The following is a 20,370-nucleotide window of genomic DNA, read 5'->3' on the forward strand; positions in this document are numbered from 1 at the left end:
GAGATGAGGGGAGGGAGGGGGGAGAAGGGAGGGGAAGGGAGAAGGGAGGGAGGGGGGAAAGGAGGGAGGGAGGGGGGAGGGGAGGGAGAGGGGGAGGGGGGGAGGGAGACGAGGGGAGGGGATGGGGGGAAGGGAGACGAGGGGAGGGGAAGGGAGAAGGGAGGGAGGGGGGAGGGGAGATAGAGTGGGACAGGAGGGTAAAGGAGGGTGGAGAGGAGACGAGGGGGGGAGGGGAGAAGGGAGGGAGGGGGGAGAAGGGAGGAAGGAAGGGGAGAGGGGAGGTAGAGTGGGGGCAGGAGGGGAAAGGAGGGGGGAGGGGAGGGGAGAAGGGAGGAAGGGGGAGGGAAGATAGAGTGGGGGCAGGAGGGGAAAAGAGGGGGAGGGCAGACGAGGGGAGGGGAGGGGAGAAGGGATGGAGGGGGGGGAGGGGAAGGAAGAAGGGAGGGAGGGGGAGGAGGGGAGACGAGGGGAGGGGAAGGAAGAAGGGAGGGAGGGGGGGAATAGAGTGGGGCAGGAAGGGAAAGGAGTGGGGGGAAGGGAGGCGAGGGGAGGGGAGGGGAGGGGAGGAGAGAAGGGAGGGGGAAGAAGAAATGGGGATGGACGGCTGTAGGATGAAATGGGCGAAGGGAAGGGAGAGGTTGGAGAAAGGAGTGGGTGGGAGTGGGAAAGAAAGGGAGGAGGAGGAGGAGCTGAAGGAGGAGGAGGAGGAGGAGGAGGAGGAGGAGGTGGAGGAGGAGGAGAAGGGGGAGGAGGAGGAAGAGCAGGAGGAAGAGGAGGAGGAGGAGTATGAAGAGGTGGAAAGTTGAAATGGGGAGTCAGGGGCAGTGAGGAGGAGGAAGAAGGGTTAAAGGTGGGGGAGGGGGAGGGGGAGGGGTAAGGAGGGGGAGGTGTAAGGAACGGCAGGGGTAAGGAGGGGTAAGGAGGGGGAGCGGGAGGGGTAAGGAGGGAGAGGGGGAGGGGGAGGGGTAAGGAGGGAGTGTATGTGTTTCTGGGCGGCGGGAGGGGGAGGGGTAAGGAGGGGGAGGGGTAAGGAGGGGGAGGGGGGGTAAGGAGGGAGTGTATGTGTTTCTGGGCGGCGGTCACTAATGGCTTTCAGGAAACAGTTCGAAATTAATGGACGGCGCGTGTAAGCGAACACAAATATTGTTATAACACGGGGCGCACTAACACGCACGCGACCGACCGAGCGACCTCTCGCAAAACGCACTTCGCTTAAAACGGACAATGAAACAGGGAAATAGAGTGGACTGCGAGGGGTCACTCATTTCTCTATAAGACAAAGGGTAATGACATGTGATAGATATATTTCCGAGATGTAAGTCGATGGTTCTAGTATTTCTAAAAGTTCTTTTAATCAAATGTTTTTTTTTTCCAGTTTCACTCTTTAAATCAACGTGAAAACATAACTAAAACTCGACTCAAAATTTAATATGACGTTCATAATGCACGTGTCACATCCATGAATCATTAAATTATTTTGAAATACGAACCTTATCATTTACAAAAACAATCATCACCAAAAACAAAAACAAAAAAACAATGAAATTCAAAGCTATTACAATACCCTACCTTTTTATGCTCGAACATTCCTCATTTTTATAACAATAACCTTTTTTTCATCGCTAATGCATCCTCCGTATCTCCTCTCCAGTTCCTTATCTTTATCACATTTCCCTTATCTCACCGCTAATTCCTCATCGCTTTTTCATTATCTCATTTATGATATAAAGTTCTGAGACTGTGTTGACACTCTCCTCAGGACGCACCGGAGGCAGCCGAAATGACTTTGCTTTTCACCCACGCGGAAGGTGGGAGAGGGAGAGAGAGAGAGAGAGAGAGAGAGAGAGAGAGAGAGAGAGAGAGAGAGAGAGAGAGAGAGAGAGAGAGAGAGAAGAGAGGAGAGAGAGAGAGAGAGAGAAGAGAGGAGAGAGAGAGAGAGAGAGAAGAGAGGAGAGAGAGAGAGAGAGAGAGAGAGAGAGGAGAGAGAGGAGAGAGAGAGAGAGGAGAGAGAGAGGGGAGAGAGAGGAGAGAGGAGAGAGGAGAGAGAGAGGAGAGAGAAAGAGATAGAGAGATAGAGTAGAGATAGAGAGAGAGAGATTGAGAGGAGAGATATAGATATATATTAGATATATATAATATAATATAGTATATATATATATATATATATATATATATATATATTATATATATATAATATATATATTATAAGATAGAGAGAGAGAGAGAAGAGAGAGAGAGAGAGAGAAGAAATGAGATAGATAGAGAGAGAGAGAGAGAGAAAGAGATAGAGAATAAATAGAAGATAGAGAGAGAGAAAAAACATATATATATTACATAAGAGACAAGTATTACCCATATAAAAAAAAAAGATATAAAAACGAAAGATAGAAATATATCAAGCAAATAAATCGCGAATCTGTGTTAGTTCCATATATACTATCCACTTAGGGATTCACTTGGGAAAGTTCCAGAGAGACCGAGACTTAGGGATTCCAGGGATGAGTTCCCTAAATAGCTCCATTAGGGAGGGGGATGAGAAAAGAGAGAATAAACTTAGGAGAGAGACTTCGAACCTTTCATTACATACACACCAGCTCCACTTAGGGATTCCATTAGGAAGAAAATAACAGACAAAGGGATTCCAATTGGTGTTCGTTCCCATACACACCAGCTCCACTTAGGGATTCCACTTGGGACCTTTCGTTCCCATACACACCAGCTCCACTTAGGGATTCCACTTGGGACCTTTCGTTCCCATACACACCAGCTCCACTTAGGGATTCCACTTGGGACCTTTCGTTCACATACACACCAGCTCCACTTAGGGATTCCACTTCGAACCTTTCGTTCACATACACACCAGCTCCACTTAGGGATTCCACTTGGGACCTTTCGCTCCCATACACACCAGCTCCACTTAGGGATTCCGTTCCCATACACACCAGCTCCACTTAGGGATTCCACTTGGGACCTTTCGTTCCCATACACACCAGCTCCACTTAGGGATTCCACTTGGGACCTTTCGTTCCCATACACACCAGCTCCACTTAGGGATTCCACTTCGGACCTTTCGTTCCCATACACACCAGCTCCACTTAGGGATTCCACTTCGAACCTTTCGTTCACATACACACCAGCTCCACTTAGGGATTCCACTTGGGACCTTTCGCTCCCATACACACCAGCTCCACTTAGGGATTCCACTTCGGACCTTTCGTTCCCATACACACCAGCTCCACTTAGGGATTCCACTTGGGACCTTTCGTTCCCATACACACCAGCTCCACTTAGGGATTCCACTTGGGACCTTTCGTTCACATACGAGTGGCGGACGAGTCAAAAATGCGACAGAACAAAAGAGGCAAGAACTAATTAAGGTTCGTCATTAGTTGCTCGTTATTTAGGAGGAAGGAAAAAAAAAGAAGAAGGAGGGTGGGGGTCGGGGAGAAAGAGAGGGGACGGGGGAGGGGGAGGTGGGAGGTGGGTGGGTGGTATAGAGAGGGAGGGCGAGAGGGGACGGGGGAGGGGGAGGTGGGAGGTGGGCGGGTGGTATAGAGAGGGGAGGGAGGGAGGAGGAGGAGGGAATTGGACGGGGAGGGGAGAGAGGATAGTAAGAGAGGTGGAAGAGGGGAAATAAGGGAAGGGAGAGGGAGAAGGAGAGAAGGGAAGGAGGGAAAGATAAATTTATAGATAGATAGATAAAAAGATAGATAGAGAGCTAGATAGAAAACGAAAGAAAGAAAAAAAAAATCCAAAACGAGAGAAAGAGACAGAAAGACCGAGAGAGAGACCGAAAGATAAATCAAGGAGAAATAGACAAACGAACAGGAAAAAAAGAAAAGAAAAGAAAAAATTCCCATCCGGATTCAAGCTGCAAATAAACCCAAGTGGCCATCACACTGACTCTGCAATAAGCTCGGCGATCCCTCTTCTCCGGGGATGTAGTTTCATTTCCACGGTGTCTAAGGTCCCCTGATACACTACAAACATTTAAAAAAAAGGGAGAAGCAAAAGAGAGGAAAACAGAAATAAGAGAAAAAAAAAAACATTCAACAAACTCTTACGAAAATGATTGGATCCTAAAAATAACGTCGATGAAATTTGTGTTGATAGAAATACGTAAAGCTAAGAGATGGAGGAGGGGGAGAGGAAGAGGGATATGGGAGGAGGAGGAAGAGGAAGGGAGGAGGGAGGGAGGAGGAGGAAGAGGAAGGGAGGAGGGTGGTAGGAGGAGGAGGAGGAGGAGGAAGAGGGAGAAGAGAGAAGGGAGGAGGTGGGGGAGGAGGATGAAGGAGGAGATGGAGGAGGAGGAAGAGGAAGAGGGGGGAGGAGGAGGAGTAAGAAGTAGAAGTAAAAGGTTGATTAGGAAGAGTAGGAGTAGGAAGAGGAGGTGGAAGAGAAGGAGGAGGAATAGGAAGGAAGGAGGAGAAAGGAGGGAAAAGGGAGGAGGGACGGGGGAGAAATGTGATGAGGATGAGGAAGAAGAGAAAATCGAGGAGGGAGGAGGGAGGAGAGAGGAGGAGGAGGTGGAGGAAGAGAAGTAGGAAGATGAAGTGAGAAAGAAGAAGAGGAAAATTAAGGAAGTGAGTAGGATTAAGGAAGAAAGAGGAGAAGAGATGAGAAGGAGGAGAAGAGGAAGAAGAGGAAGGTGAGTAAACATATGCAAGAGAAGAGAAGCCAAAGACGATTTTGGTACCCCCCTTCCCCCCCCCCCCAAAAAAAAAAAAAGAGAACGAGGTAGAGCATAATGATAGGGAATAATGAATTGTGACAGCCATAAAAAAACAAACAAACAAAAAACAAAAACAAATGAAATGCAAGCATGAGTCCAAAAATGAGCACAAGAAAGCGGGTATCAGCGAGTCGGCCCATTAGAGCGTTGCAATTTTGAGTCTGCATGACATTAGAGACAAGACGATTACACGAATGTTTACGCCGCCCGGACACGAACGCAAAATGTCGGAGTTTAGTGAGAGTCACGGGCGTACGAGGAAGGAAAGAGAGAAGAAAGGAGAAGAGGAGAAGATAGAAAGGATGGCGAGAGCGAGAGGGGAGGTAAGAGGGGGGGATGGAGGGGAGGGAGACAGGGAGAAAAGGTGGGAGAGAAAGTGAAGAAAGGAGAAAAGGAGAAGATAGAAAGGATGGCGAGAGCAAGAGGGGAGGTAAGAGGGGGGATGGGGGGAGGGAGACAGGGAGAAAAGGTGGGAGAGAAAGTGAAGAAAGGAGAAAAGGAGAAGATAGAAAGGATGGCGAGAGCAAGAGGGGAGGCAAGAGGGGGGATAGAAGGGAGAAAAGGTGGAAGAAAGTGAATAGAAAAGGAGAAGATAGAAAGGATGGCGAGAGCAAGAGGGGAGGTAAGAGGGGGGATGGGGGGAGGGAGACAGGGAGAAAAGGAGGGAGAGAAAGTGAGTGGGGAGGAGAGTTGCAGAGAAAGAGAGTGAGGATAGAGACGAGAATAGACTTAAATAGATAGAAAAGGAGAAAAGAGAGGAGAGATACAACAGAACAAGGTTCAGTTCCTCCTCCTCCTCCTCCTCCTCCTCCCCATCACTCACTCACTCGCGTGTGTTGTGACATAACTACGCCATGACATTTAGTTCGTGAAAATTAATTCCCAGTGATTGACACGGTTGTAAATTATGCACAGAGAACGGCGTACACCCGCTTTCAATACTGTATGAGTCGGCCGTTTTAAAATCATCGGATGCATTCAATGGCAGGTTGTCCCCTCCCGTTCATGTCGACGGGACCAGGAAGTGTGCATTTCCCTCCGCGTGGAAGATGAAACGCATGATGGTAGGGAGCTCTGTGGAGATGGGAGAGATAGGAGAGGGGATGGAGAGAGAGAGAAAGGGGGGGAAGGAGAGGGAGAGGGGGGGGGGGGAGAGAAAAAGGAGGGGGGGAAAAGGGTAGGAGGGAGAGAGAGAGAAAAGAAAGGAAAGAGGGAGGGAGGGAGAAAGGGAGGAGAGGAAGAGGGAGAAAAGAAACAAAGAAAATCAGAAATACAGACGGAAATAAACACAGGCAAAGAGATGAATATAGATAAATAGATAAACACAGATAAACGAAAAAGATAAGACAATCAAGCAAGCAGTCAGAAAAATCAGATATATGTAAATTGACAGAGAGAGAGAGAGAGAGAGAGAGAGAGAGAGAGAGAAAGAGAGAGAGAGAGAGAGGGGGGGCCAAGACTTAGAAGAGAGAGAGAGAAGAGCCAGGGGCCCATAAAGGGAGCTGAGAGCAGAACTAGGCACGAGAGCAGTGGTAAGAAGTTAGGCAAATTGAGAGACAAACAGACAGACAGAAAGTGAGACAAACACACAGAGAGACAGACACAAAGTGATACAAACAGACAGACAGACAGACAAACGGACGACCAAAGTGAGACAGACAGATAGAGAGAACCTAGAACACTATCGGCGAAGATGATTAAACGCGTAATATAATGATCTCAATTCCAACCCAAATTATTAGCGGTAAAATCCCGTGTTAATGATCAAGTTTACAGCCATCGCAATTAAGGCGCCTGTAATTACGTACTCGATGTGAGGATGATATTGTCCTCTTGGCGAGGGAGGAAGAGAGGAAGGGAGGAGGCCGAGGAAGGAGAAATGAAGAGGAGCGAATGGAGGAAAGGGGAGGAGGAGGAGGAGGAAGAGGAGGAGGAGGAGGAAGAGGAGGAAAGGGGAGGAGGAGGAAGAGGAGGAGGAGGAGGAGGAGGAGGAAGAGGGGAGGAGGAGGAGGAGGAGGAGGAGGAGGAGGAGGAAGAGGAGAGAGGAGGAGGAGGAGGAGGAGGAGGAGGAGGAGGAGTGAGGAGGAGTTGAGGAGGAGGAGGATGGAGGAGGAGAGAGAAGAGGAGGAGGAGGAGAGGAAAGTAGGAGGAGGAGGAGGAGAAGGAGGAGGAGAAGGAGGGAGGAGTGAGGAGGAGATAAGAGGAAGAGAAGGAGGAGGTAGGAAAAGGTAGGAGGAGGAGGAGGAGAGGAGGAGGAGGAGGAGGAGGGCCCGGAAGAGGAGAGGAGAGAGGAGGAAAGGAGAGGAGGAGGAAGGCGGAGGAGGAGGAAGTGGCGGAGAGGAGCATAGCAGGAAAAGGGGAGCTGTAGCAAAGAGGGAGAGAGCGAAGGAGGCGTAGAAGTGCGACAAACCGAAGACGACGAAGAGGAGGCAGAAGAAAAAGTGGCTGAGTGAACGATGAGGAAGAAGAGGATGAAGATGAGAAGGAGGAGAAAGAGGAGGTGGAGGAAGAAAAGGAAAATGTGAAAATGTGAAGAAAAACTAGAAAAGGAAGAAAAAACAAAGCGAAGGACGAAAAAGGGCTACAGATAACGCGAGAAAGTAAGGCAAGAGAAGGAAGGGAAAAGTTAAGGATAAGAAAAAAAAAAAGAAAAAGAAGAAGAAGAAGAAAAAAAAAGAAGATGAAAGGAAGAGAAAGAGAGCACGAAGCGAGGAGATGAAGCCGAAAAATGATAGTGAAAAGTAGGAGAAGGGAGAAAAAAGCAAAGAAAAAGGAGAGAGCGGGGGATGGAGAGGAGGAGGACACGGCTCTTAATGCCGCTCTCTCAAGCTTAATTAAAGCCGTCAAGCACCTCCTGTTCTGCCTGTCAACCGCCAAGGCTTTTTCCAAAGTGTGGTTATGTTCCCGGCCTTCCTAACCAGACCGGCTGACACGACATGAACGGAGATGATCATCAAACTTGTCACTCGGAAATTCTTCGACAGTGTGAACATTCTAGTTATTTGCCCCCCACTCATTTAAAATACTCATATAATATTATCTTGTCTGATGATTTATTTTCGACTTTATATTAGTATTATTATTCTATTATAATTATAATCAATACCAATTCAAAATATCTACCACCCCCTTATATACAATTTAAAACTCACACCCAATAAACCATACACCTCATATTAAACCTCATACATACACAAATCTAACATATATCAAAAACAAAAAAAAAAAATTAAAAAAAAAAACTCCACACACCCAAAAACATTTCCAAACTCACACAATTAAACCCTCAAATCCTCCAAACCAACCTAAAACACCACCACCCCCCCCCCCCCCCCCCCCCACCCCACATACCCCCCACCCTCACCACCACACCACCCACACAAACCCCCCACCCTCCACCCAACCCCTTACCCCCTCAAACATAACAACCAAACAACAACTCCCACTCCATCCTAATCCCCATACTAAAACACCCCCCCACCCCAACCAAATAAAACACCATCACACCTCCCATCCCACCAAAAACACAATAACTACCAACCCAACAATCAACCCCCTAAAACAACCCCCCCCCCACAATCCCAACCCCCTACCCCCCCCATACCCCCCTCATCCCCCACCCTATCAATAAATAAATACAAACACCTCCACCACCATCCCCTCAACCTACATTCATCTCTTTCCCTCTAATTACTACCCAACCCCCCAACACCCCAAACATCTTAACTAACCTCCTAACACCATTACCTCTCTGCTTCACATCCATCCCCATCCTCAAACATTACGTAATATAGCAACAAACCAATCAGCAGAGATGAAGAGAGAGAGAGGGGGGGTAGGGGGGACGGGGAGGGAGAGAGAGAGAGAGAGAGATAGCTAGAAGAGAGAGTGGAGGGAGGGAGAGGAGAGAGAGAGAGACAGAGAGAGAGAGAGAGTATGGAGAGAGAGAGAGCGGAGATGAGAGGAGGGGGAGAGGGAGAGGGGGAGAGGGAGAGGAGGAAGGGGGGGGGGAGAGGGGAGAGATGAGAGAGGAGAGAGATCGAGAAGAGAGAGAGAAGAGGAGAAGAGAGAGAGATAGAGACAGAGGTAGAGATGAGGAGAGAGGCGGGAGGGAGAGAGAGAGAGAGAGAGAGAGTGAGCGAAGGGAAGGGGGGGGAGAGAGAGAGAGAGAGAGAGGGGGGGAGAGGGAGGGAGGAGAGGAGGGCGAGAGAGAGGGAGAGAGCGGAGCGAGCGAGAGAGACGAGAGGGGAGAGAGAGAGATCGAGAGAGAGAGGGGGGGGGGGGGAGGGAGGGTGGGAGGAGGGGAGAGGGAGAGATGAGCGAGCGAGAAGGAGAGGGAGAGAGAGAGACAGAGACCGAGAGGAAGGGAGAGAAGAGGCGAGAGAGAAGCCCGCGAGAGAGGATGAGAGAGGAGAGAGGGAGAGAGAGAGAGAGCGACGGAGAGGCGCGGAGAGAGAGAGAGGAGCGGAGAGAGAGGGGAGCGGAGAGAGAGAGAGAAAGAGGAGAGAGAGATGAGAGAGGGGGGGCGGAGGGGAGGGTGGGAGGGAGGGAGGAGGGAGGGCAGAGAGAGAGAGAGAGAGGAGAGTGAGAGGTGACGGAGGACGTGCGAGCGAGAGCGAGAGAGTGAGAGAGAGAGAGGAGAGAAGAGAACACAGAGAGAGAGAGAGAGAGAGAGAGAGGAAGAGAGGAGCGAGAGAGAGAGGAAAGATGAGCAAGCGAGACAACGAGAGGGGGGGAGAAAGAGAAGAGGCAAAAGGAATGCGACGAGAGAGAGAGCGAGGGGGTGGGGGTGGGGGGGGGGGTGAGGCGGGAGAAAGATGAGAAGAAGCGAGAAGCAGAGAGAGAGAGGATGGCGAGAGATAGAGAGGAGCGAGGGGGCGAGAGGGGAGAGAGAGTAGAGCGAGAGCGAGAGGGAGCGAGACGAGAGAGAGAGGAGAGAGAGAAGAGTTTGAGGAAGGAGAGCGATGAGCGCCAGAGAGAGAGAGGGGGGGGGGGAGGGAGGGCTGGAGAGGACAGAGAGAGAGAGAGAGATGAGAGGAGATAAAGGGGGGAGCGAGAGAGAGAGCGAGAATGAGAGAGAGAGAAAGAGCGGGGGGCGGTGAGGGTGGGCTGAGGACAGAGAGAGGAGAGAGAGAGAGAGAGAGGAGGAGAGAGATAGAGAGAGCGAGAGAGGAGAGAGAGAGAGAGAGAGAGAGAGAGAGAGAGAGAGAGAGAGAGAGAGAGAGAGAGAGAGAAAGATAGATAGATAGATAGATAGATAGAGAGAGAGAGAAAGGAACGTAGGGCGAGTAAGTTCAAGCGTTGTGACAGTCATGTGTCCAAGAAGCGAAATGGGCAGAGGAATAAAGGGAAAAAAAGGAAAGAAATAGGGAAACAGGGAGAGCGGGTAGGTAGAAAGGAGAGAAGAAGGGAGGAAAGGAAGGAGAGATTGAGAGAAATAGGGAGAGACAGGGAGAGAAGGAGGGAGGGAATAGGTGACGTAGGGTGACAGAGAGGGAGGGAATGAAGGAGGGATAGAAAGAAATTGAGAGGTGGAAGGAAGAATGAGATAGGGAACGGGAGAAATAGGGAGAGATAGGGAGCGAAGGAGGCAGGGGATAGAAGAGATAGGGAGATAGGCAAGGATAGAATGAAAGAAATTAGGAGAGAGGGAGAAGGAAACAAAAGAGATAGGAGCAGATAGAAGAATGAAATTAGGGAGGTAGAAGAAGGAAGACCAAGGAAAGGGAGACACAGAAGGAAATACCAAATAACAAAAGGCGCACGAAAGCACTCACGCGCACGAAAGCACTCACTCACCGCGCACGTGCATGGTAGCCGTAACGGAGGAGGAGGCGGCGGCGTTGGAGGCCGTGCAGCTGTACTCCCCGGCGTGCCTCCCGCGGATGTCGGTGAAGACGAGGTTGGTGAAGAACTGCGAGTGAGTCTCCGTCAGCACGGGGTCCCTGGGGAGCGGGCGCCCGTCCTTCTCCCACCGCAGGCTGATGGGCAGGTCGCCGCTCAGCAGGGAGCAGGACAGCGAGAACCGCATACCCTCCACCAGGCCGGCGGGGAACTTCAATTCGGCGAGCACGGGCGGTTCTGTGAGGGAGGAAGGGGGGGGGGGGTGAAATTGAGTTTGTGGTATGTGGGTTGATGCACATATTCTCAAACATAAACACACACATACTCATACACACACAGACACACACACACACACACACACACTCACACACACATACACACACACACGCACACACACACACATACTACTAATGACAATTCCGAAAACAAACAATACGTAACAATAGAGCAAAACTATGCAATTTCCACTCCTTCGGCATCTATTGAAAAAAAATCATTAAAAAAATGGAGAAAATACGGATATGCAATGATGAAGTGTGTTTACTATCAATTACAGAGGAATGAGAGAGCGACCCGCTCTCTCTCTCTCTCTCTCTCTGTCTGTTTATCTGTCTGTCTATCTCTCTCCTTCTCTCTCTCTCTCTCTCTCTCTCTCTCTCTGTCTCTCTTTCTCTCTCTATCACTATCTATCTCTCTGCGCCTCTCTCTCTCTCTGTGTGTCTCTGCGTCTCTCTCTCTCTCTCTCTCTCTCTTTGCGTCTTTCTCTCTCTCTCTCTTTCTATCTTTCTCTCTCTCTGCGTCTCTCTCTCTCTCTGTCTGTCTCTCTCTCTCTCTCTCTCTCTCTCTCTCTCTCTCTCTCTCTCTCTCTCTCTCTCTCTCTCTCTCTCTCTCTCTCTCTCTCTCTCTCTCTCTCTCTCCCGCTCACTCTCTCTCTGTCGCACGTACTCTCTTTTTCTTTCGTTCTCTATTTTTCTCTATTTTCTCTCTCTTTATCTTATTCTCACTCATGATACTGAGAATAAATGTAAGGGTGACGATAATGATCATGGTAGTAATAAAGAAAGTAATGATAATGAAGGGAATAACAACAATAGCAACAACAGTGACAATTTATAACAATAACGATAATAGCAGTGATGATACTGGTCATGATACCAATATCATCAAGAGCCACACAAGGGGCGGCGTCGGCAAGTCCGTCCCTGCGGCGCCTTCGCCCACACCACTCACTGAGGACGTCGAGGATGAAGGAGGCGGTGGCGGTCCTGCCCTGCGCGTTGGAGGCCGTGCAGGTGTAGCGGCCGACGTCCTGCTCGGCCTCGACGCTCTGGAAGACGAGACTGCCGTCCGCCCTCGGGGACCTGCGCGGCTTCGGGCTCAAGGGTCGGCCGTGCAGCGTCCACGTCACCGACTTGATCGGGTACCCGGCCACCGGACACACCACCGTCGCCTCCGAGCCGTCCACCACGGTCACGTTGGACGGGGGGCGGCTGCTGGGGGGGCCTGTGGGGTGGGGGGGAGGGGGAGGGGGGAGAAGGGGGTGCAGGGGGTTGGAGGGAGGGGGAGAAGGGGTTGAAAGCAGAAGGTCGGGATTGGTGGAGGGGAGGGAGTGGGGGTGAAGGCGTAAGAATACATAATTAGTACAACTGAGACTGAATCAGCGCGCATAGATAGCGAACCAAAAGCAATAAGGATTTCCATGAATTTACTCTTGTCAGCGGGGAACGGGCGGCCCGAGGGCGTGCTGGACCCACCGTAGACGTTGAGCCTGGCGCTGTGGGCGACCCTTCCGGCGGAGTTGGCGGCCGCGCAGGCGTACAGGCCGCCGTCCATGGGTCCGGCGCTGCTGATGTTGACCTGGCTGACCACCTGCCCGCCTACGTCCACCCACGAGCCCACGCCCACGCGCTGGCCGCCGTAGTGGCCGCTGGAGGGCGCGAGCGGGCGGCCGTCCAGCGACCAGGTGATGACGGGCGTCGGGTGGCCGAGGGCGGTGCACTTGAGGGACACGGGCGGCCCGGGCTGTAGCGTCTGCTCGATGAACGTGTGGCGGAGGCTGGGCACGGAGTCTGGGGGAGGGGGGTGGGGGGGGGGGGGGGGGGGGGGGGGGGGGGGGGGGGGGGGGGGGGGGGGGGGGAGGGGGGGCATCATGAGGCTGGGCACGAGTGTCATGAGGTCCAACTAAGAAAGAATCTCATCACCAGCATCGTCATCATTAGCATATCAACACGACGAGGACGACTCACCTCGGATGCTGATCTGACTGGACGCCTGTGCCTCGCCCAGGCTGTTGGCCGCCACGCACTGGTACACGCCCGCGTCCCTCTCGCCCACGCCCGTGATCACCAGCGTGTCGCGCCCCTGCAGCATGAGGTGGGCGTGCGTGTGGGTGTGCAGCGGAGAGCCGTCCTTGTACCAGCGCACCTCCGCCACCGGGGAGCCCTGCACGCGGCAGCGCACGCTCACGCGGCTCCCGGCGGACACCGTCTGTGGGGGGAGGGGAGGGGGTCAGACGAGGGGGGGGGGGGGGTAGAGATGCGGAATATATACCGAGACTGAAGATGGTATAGAACTGATTTGCAAATAGACGATTCACTACTACAAAACACCACTCACACACATATGTAATAATATATGTAACACACACACACACACACACACACACACACTCACACACACACACAACACGACATATATGTATATATATAAAATATATATATATAGATATATATATATATTTATATATAGTACATATATATATATATATTATATGTATAAACTATAGTAATATGTATATAAATGTAAATAATAATATAATATATCTATATATAGGATATATAAATATATATATTTATATATTAAATATAAAATATATATATTAGATATATAATATATAATATATATTTATAATATATATAATATATATATGTAATCATATATGTATATGGATATAAGTTGAAATATATATATATATAATATATTTTAAAATATATATATATATATAAACATAATATACACATCTATGAGTGTATATATGTATATAAATAATACATATATATGATAATTTAATTTATATGTATGTAAAAGATATATATATAATAAATCTTTAATATATATATATATATATATATATATGTACATAAATATAATAAATATATATATAGTATATATTAATATATATATGTATATAGATATATATATATAAAGAAATAATATAATATATATATATAGATATATATATATATACACACATAGATAGTTTGTCTATCTGTATATTTTATATAAAATATATATATATATAGAATATATAAATATATATATATATATATTATATATATATATATATATAACTATATATAAATTCAACATACATACCCACATATAGTGTATATAAATATATATATGTATATATATAAAAATACAGACATATATATAAATATATATATATAATATATATATATATATATATATATTTTTTTTTTTTTTTTTATTTTTTTTTTTTTTTTTTTTTTTTTTTTTTTTCTCCTCAACATCTGTATCCTCCACTGCTGTACGTAGGCCTCTCAAGAGGTTAGGCCAGGTACCCCCCACTCTACTGGCCCTAAAATGTATTCGGGGGGGGGGTATTCATAACACATATGAGTATACACGCATATGCAATCGAGGTAAAGTTCCTTGCCAAGTAACAACTCACCAGCCGGATTCGAACGCACAACTCAGATCCTCGTCATTTCATTCAACGTCCGATGCTCTAACCAGTTCGCAACCGAGTCCCCAATATATATATATAAAGATATATAACATTTATAAATATATAATAAATATATATTATATATAATAATAGATATAATATATTTATATAATATATATAAAGAGATAGATATATATATGAGATAAAGAATATATATAATAGATCTGTACATTATATATATGTACAATATATAAGAACATATATATATGTACACACACACCACAAAAACACACAACACACACACACACACAACACCTAGATATATATATATATATTTATAGAATATATATATATATAGTATATATATATATAAAAATAATGTGTGTGGTGTTTTTGTGGTTGTGTGTGTGTGTGTGTGTGTGTGTGTGTGTGTGCGTGTGTGTGTGTGTGCTATTTCAAAGCTTATTTATATATCTACTTATCCATCTACTTATAAAGGCGGAGAGAAAGAAATACGCCCATAATTCTGTTTGTCCAAAGAAGAATGACAAAACACCAAAACCACAAGACCAGCATCAGCGACGACGTCAAGCCGAAGCGTCCCCTTGGAGAAGGAGCACAAGCAGGGGAATGGCGGCCCGTCCTTAAGGTGCCTGTCCTTGAGGTGTCAACGCCAGAGTGTTGTTGCGTTGACTGCCACCTCGGTTGAATATCAAGGGGTGGGGGTGGGGGGAGGTAGGAGAGGGGGATGATGGGGGAGGGGGTAGAGGGCATTGTTGGTGGGGGTTGGGGGGATGGGGTGAAGACAGCCATTTAGTGTAGTAGAAATTATGGGTGGGGTTTGATTGGAAGTGTGTGTGTGTGTGGGGGGGGGGGAGATAGGGTTAGAGTATGGGTAGTGGGTGGGGGAGGAGGGGGGGGAGTAGAGGCTCTCCGCCTGTCGATAGCACGCCCACTCGCCTTGAATTTCTGAATCCATAATCACATCTTACGCCCGAATAAATTACCTGCAGTCGATGATAATCAATGTGTTTCCGTCAGGGCCGAATGGGGTGAAGGGGGGGGGGGGAAGAGGCGAGGGAAGGGAGGAAAGGAGGCGGTGGGGAAGGAGGAAGAGTAAGGAGAGGAGGATAAGGGGGACGAGGTGGAGGAAGAAGAGGAGGAAGAGGAAGGTGAGGGTGATAAGGAGCAGGAGGAGGAAGAATGGGAGGAAGAGGAGGAGGAAGAGGAGGAGGAAGAGGAGGGGGAGGAGAGAGGAGGGAGGGCATAGAATGAATGAGGAATGGGGGATTTGAAAGAGGGAGAGAGTAGAGGAGAGGGAGAAGGAGGAGGGTGAAGAACAGGGAAGAGGTAGGGGAGGCTGGAGGAAGTGGGTCGTGGTGGTGCGGGGGGGGGGAGGAGTGTGAGGGATTGTCGAAGAGATGGCTAGGTTGAACTCTCTCTAGCAACTAGGGAGTAGAGAGAGGATATATCTATAGATATAGCTATATACTAATATTATATATAGTAGCGTTAGTGAGTGAGATATGTATCTGGTATATATATTGTAGATGAGATAATATAGAGAGTAGATAGAGCTAGTAGCGAGAGGATAGAGATAGAGTTAGCTAAAAGAGATAAAAAACATAGAGACGATTATGTTAATTTTAAATCCCATAATCTTTACTCATAAAGTTCAAAAGCAAGTAACATAGTAAAATCTTCAATTATCTTCCCCCGTCCCCGTCTCAAGAGACTTCTTACCTCTAATGCCATATATTTCGATTCACCCCAACTACCCACTAACATAATTACCCTTTTCCTACCAACTAACCCCATTTAATTATAACACACTTCATTACCCTATTCAATCCTATAAACACACAATTCATATATACAAATCCTATATTAACTCAATATCATTAAATATATATTTATCTCTCTCTATATATAACTAAAAAATATAAATACACACCAAACAAACCCCTACATCAAACACCAACCTCAACACAAACACAATCACCACCCCCACCATCACACACACTCAACAATTCGAACAAACTATACACCATAAAATCACAACCAAACCACCACACACAAAAAACCAACATTACATTCTTCTTCCGTATAAACTACTCATCCCCCACCACCCTTAACCCTCACACCCCCCCACACACTCACACAAAAACTACAACAAAATTCTCTTTACAATCAACTAAAACACATAAAAACACCCACATTCTCACCACACACCAATCCCAAATATCAAACACACCACATACTCCAAACACATGCATCTGATAACCTCCAACAAACAAATCCATTTCTCATGAATTCATCAACTTTCCCCTTTATCTGATTTCTAACACAACCTACAATTCCACGTATTCTATAGCCACAATAGGACAAATAGAGAGGAGATAGTTTTTGGTTAATAAAGAATCCAGAGATATAGAGCGATAGAGTAGAGAGATGAGAGAGAGAGAGCAGAGAGAGAGGATTAGAGAGCGAGTATGAGAGAGATAAATATCGAGAGAGATGAGCGAGACTAGTATAGAGCTAGGATCGATATAGAGGAGAGAGAGAGAGAGATAGAGATAAGAGAGCAGAGATGAGAAAGCACGAGAGAGATGAGAGAGATCATTATGATATGATAGAGAGATAGGTCGAGGAGGGAGAGATTAGCGGGAGAGTAGGAGAGCGAGAGAGAGAGAGAGAGAGAGAGAAGAGGAGAAGGAGGATATGATAAAGATAGAGAAGAGAGGAGAGAGAGGAGAGGAGAGAGGGCGATAGGATAGAGAGAGGAGAGGAGAGGAGTAGAGAGATAGAGGGAGGAGAGAGAGAGAGATGCGGAGAGATCTGATAAGATATGACACGAGTAGGGGAGGTAGAGAGAGATATAGAGGAGAGAGAGAGGAGAGGAGAAGTAGAGAGAGAGAGAAAGAGTGAGAGATAGCGAGAGAGAGAGTGGAGAGAAATAGAGAGTGAGGGGCGAGGAGAGGAGAGTGAGAGAGAGAGAGAGAGTGATAGAGAGAAAGAGAGAGAGAAGAGGAGAGAGTGCAGGAGAGAGAGTGATGAGAGAGGAGAGAAGGAGAAGAGTGTGAAAGAGAACGAGAGAGAGAGATGAGAGAGCAGGAAGAGGAAAGGAGTGAGAGAGAGAGAGAGAGAGAGAGAGAGAGAGAGAAAGAGAGAGAGAAAGAGGAGAGAGAGAGGAGAAGGGAGAGGAGGAAGAGAAAAGAGAAAGAGGAGGAGGAAGATGAGAGAGAAAGAGGGAGGGAGAGGGAGAAAAGAGGAGAGAGGGAGGAGAAAAGGGAGGGGAGAGGGGGGAAGAGAGAGAGAGGAAGAGGGGAAGAGGGGAGAAGATTTTTAAGAGGAGAGAGGGAAAAGAGGGGGGGGAAAACCAAACCAAAAAAAATTCCATTTGTCCAGTAATTTTCTTGCATTTAAAACTGACAAACCAAAAAAACCCGTCAAAAAATCATCGGCGGAGGTAAAAGGGTTTTTAAAGAATATTCAAATATGCAAACAAACACGTACACACACCCAAACACACAAACAACCAAACACACACACATACACCACACACACACACAACACACCACCATCCCCCCAACAAACCACAACACACATAAAAATTATATAATAAATATTTATATATATATATATTATATTATATAATATATATAAAAAGAGAGAGAGAGAGAAAATTGAGAGAGAGAGAAGGAGAGATATAGATAGATAGATAGATGATATAGATAGATAGATAGATGTTACATACATAGATGATTACATAATTATATATATATTATCTTTATTATATATATATATATAAAAATAAACTAAATATATATATATAGAAATATATATATCTGTGTATGTACGTCTACACACACACATATCAAAGAGAGATAAAGAGAGCAATTGACAACAAAAAAAACCCCGATCGACAGACAATCAAACAGACAAGAAGAGAACAAGAGAAGAGCGAATACGAAGGGAAGGAAGGAGCGGAGAGGCACAGCACGCAATCGGCGCCCACAGGACAGACTCCGCGGTTCGCTCGTCGCTAATGGATCCCTTAAACGATCAGGTCCGCTTAGGCTGGGACTCAACGCACACCTGAGACCTGGTTCTCGAAGGAAGGGAAGGGAGGGAGAGGCGGAATTTATTTAAAAAAGAGAGGAAAAAAACGGGATATGGGACACTTGGGATTGAAAAAAAGGAAGGAACGGACACAGGGAATTGAATAAAAAGGGAAGAAAGGACACAGATAATTGAAAAAAAGGGAGAACGGAAACAGGGAATTGAAAAAGAAGAAGAACGGACACAGGGAATTGAAAAAGAGGAAGAACGGACACAGGGACCTGAGAAAGAGGAAGAACGGACACAGGGAATTGAAAAAGAGGAAGAACGGACACAGGGAATTGAAAAAGAGGAAGAACGGACACAGGGAATTGAAAAAAGAAGAAGAACGGACACAGGGAATTAAAAAGAGGAAGAACGGACACAGGGAATTGAAAAAGAGGAAGAACGGACACAGGGAATTGAAAAAGAGGAAGAACGGACACAGGGAATTGAAAAAGAGGAAGAACGGACACAGGGAATTGAAAAAGAGGAAGAACGGACACAGGGAATTGAAAAAGAGGAAGAACGGACACAGGGAACTGAGAAAGAGGAAGAACGGACACAGGGAATTGAAAAAGAGGAAGAACGGACACAGGGAATTGAGAAAGAGGAAGAACGGACACAGGGAATTGAAAAAGAGGAAGAACTACACATTTGGGATTGAAAAGGGGATACCGGACACAGGACCTGATAATGAGAAGAACGGACACAGGGAATTAAAAAGAGGAAGAACGGACACAGGGAATTAAAAAGAGGAAGAACGGACACAGGGAATTAAAAAGAGGAAGAACGGACACAGGGAATTAAAAAGAGGAAGAACGGACACAGGGAATTAAAAAGAGGAAGAACGGACACAGGGAATTAAAAAGAGGAAGAACGGACACAGGGAATTGAAAAAAGTATTAACGGACACGAGAAGGGACCTTGAAAAGAGAAGAACGGACACAGGGAATTGAAAAAGAGGAAGAACGGACACAGGGAATTGAGAAAGAGGAAGAACGGACACAGGGAACTGGGAAAGAGGAAGAACGGACACAGGGAATTGAAAAAGAGGAAGAACGGACACAGGGAATTGAGAAAGAGGAAGAACGGACACAGGGAACTGAGAAAGAGGAAGAACGGACACAGGGAATTGAAAAAGAAGAAGAACGGACACAGGGAATTAAAAAAGAGGAAGAACGGACACAGGGAATTGAAAAAGAGGAAGAACGGACACAGGGAACTGAGAAAGAGGAAGAACGGACACAGGGAATTGAGAAAGAGGAAGAACGGACACAGGGAATTGAAAAAGAAGAAGAACGGACACAGGGAACTGGGAAAGAGGAAGAACGGACACAGGGAATTAAAAAGAGGAAGAACGGACACAGGGGATTGAAAAGAGGAAGAACGGACACAGGGAATTAAAAAGAGGAAGAACGGACACAGGGAACTGGGAAAGAGGAAGAACGGACACAGGGAATTGAAAAAGAGGAAGAACGGACACAGAGAATTGAAAAAAAAGGAAGAACGAACACAGGGCATTAAAAAAAAAAAGAAGAACGGACACAAATAATTGAAAAAAAGTTTTCAAACGAAATTCCCTCCAACACAACCTTCTTGGTCAAGGCAGAAAAAAAAAAAAAAAAAAAAAAAAAGGAAACATCAATGGAAAGGAAATGGATCACAATCAGGTGATCCTACGGTCTTTTTTGGAGGCATGGGACGCATGTCACTGGATGATGTTTATTGATAAGGATAATGACAGTGATCGATATAATTACTGTATATTGATGATCGTGGTGGTCTTGATGTTATTGAGGAGGATAATGATAATGATAACTATTTAGACGATAATAATTGCTATGGTAATGATGATGATAAGAATACATATATAATCATCAACATTATCGTTATCATCATTACTATCGCTATTTTAAGCATTGTTAACATCAGTCTAACGATAATTGTTATTATCAATGTTGGTATCATTATCATTACCATCATCAATACCATTATCAAA

The 20,370-nt window shown here is 46.6% G+C and overlaps 1 protein-coding gene across 1 annotated transcript in view; it reads right to left on the reverse strand.

Moving 5' to 3' along the window:
* LOC122257846 (cell adhesion molecule Dscam2) overlaps positions 1-20,370 on the reverse strand; it is a gene marked incomplete in the record, with an annotated part of 309,226 nt that overhangs the window by 68,721 nt on the left and 220,135 nt on the right. Inside the window, 4 exon segments of the mRNA XM_086543640.1 lie at positions 10,532-10,813; positions 11,807-12,079; positions 12,331-12,645; positions 12,823-13,063. Coding sequence (XP_086399766.1) covers positions 10,532-10,813; positions 11,807-12,079; positions 12,331-12,645; positions 12,823-13,063 — 1,111 coding nt within the window.

This window comes from Penaeus japonicus, unplaced genomic scaffold (genome assembly GCF_977035675.1).
Source record: "Penaeus japonicus unplaced genomic scaffold, GWHDUDI00000001_assembly GWHDUDI00000013, whole genome shotgun sequence".
NCBI classification, from domain to species: Eukaryota; Metazoa; Arthropoda; class Malacostraca; order Decapoda; family Penaeidae; genus Penaeus; species Penaeus japonicus.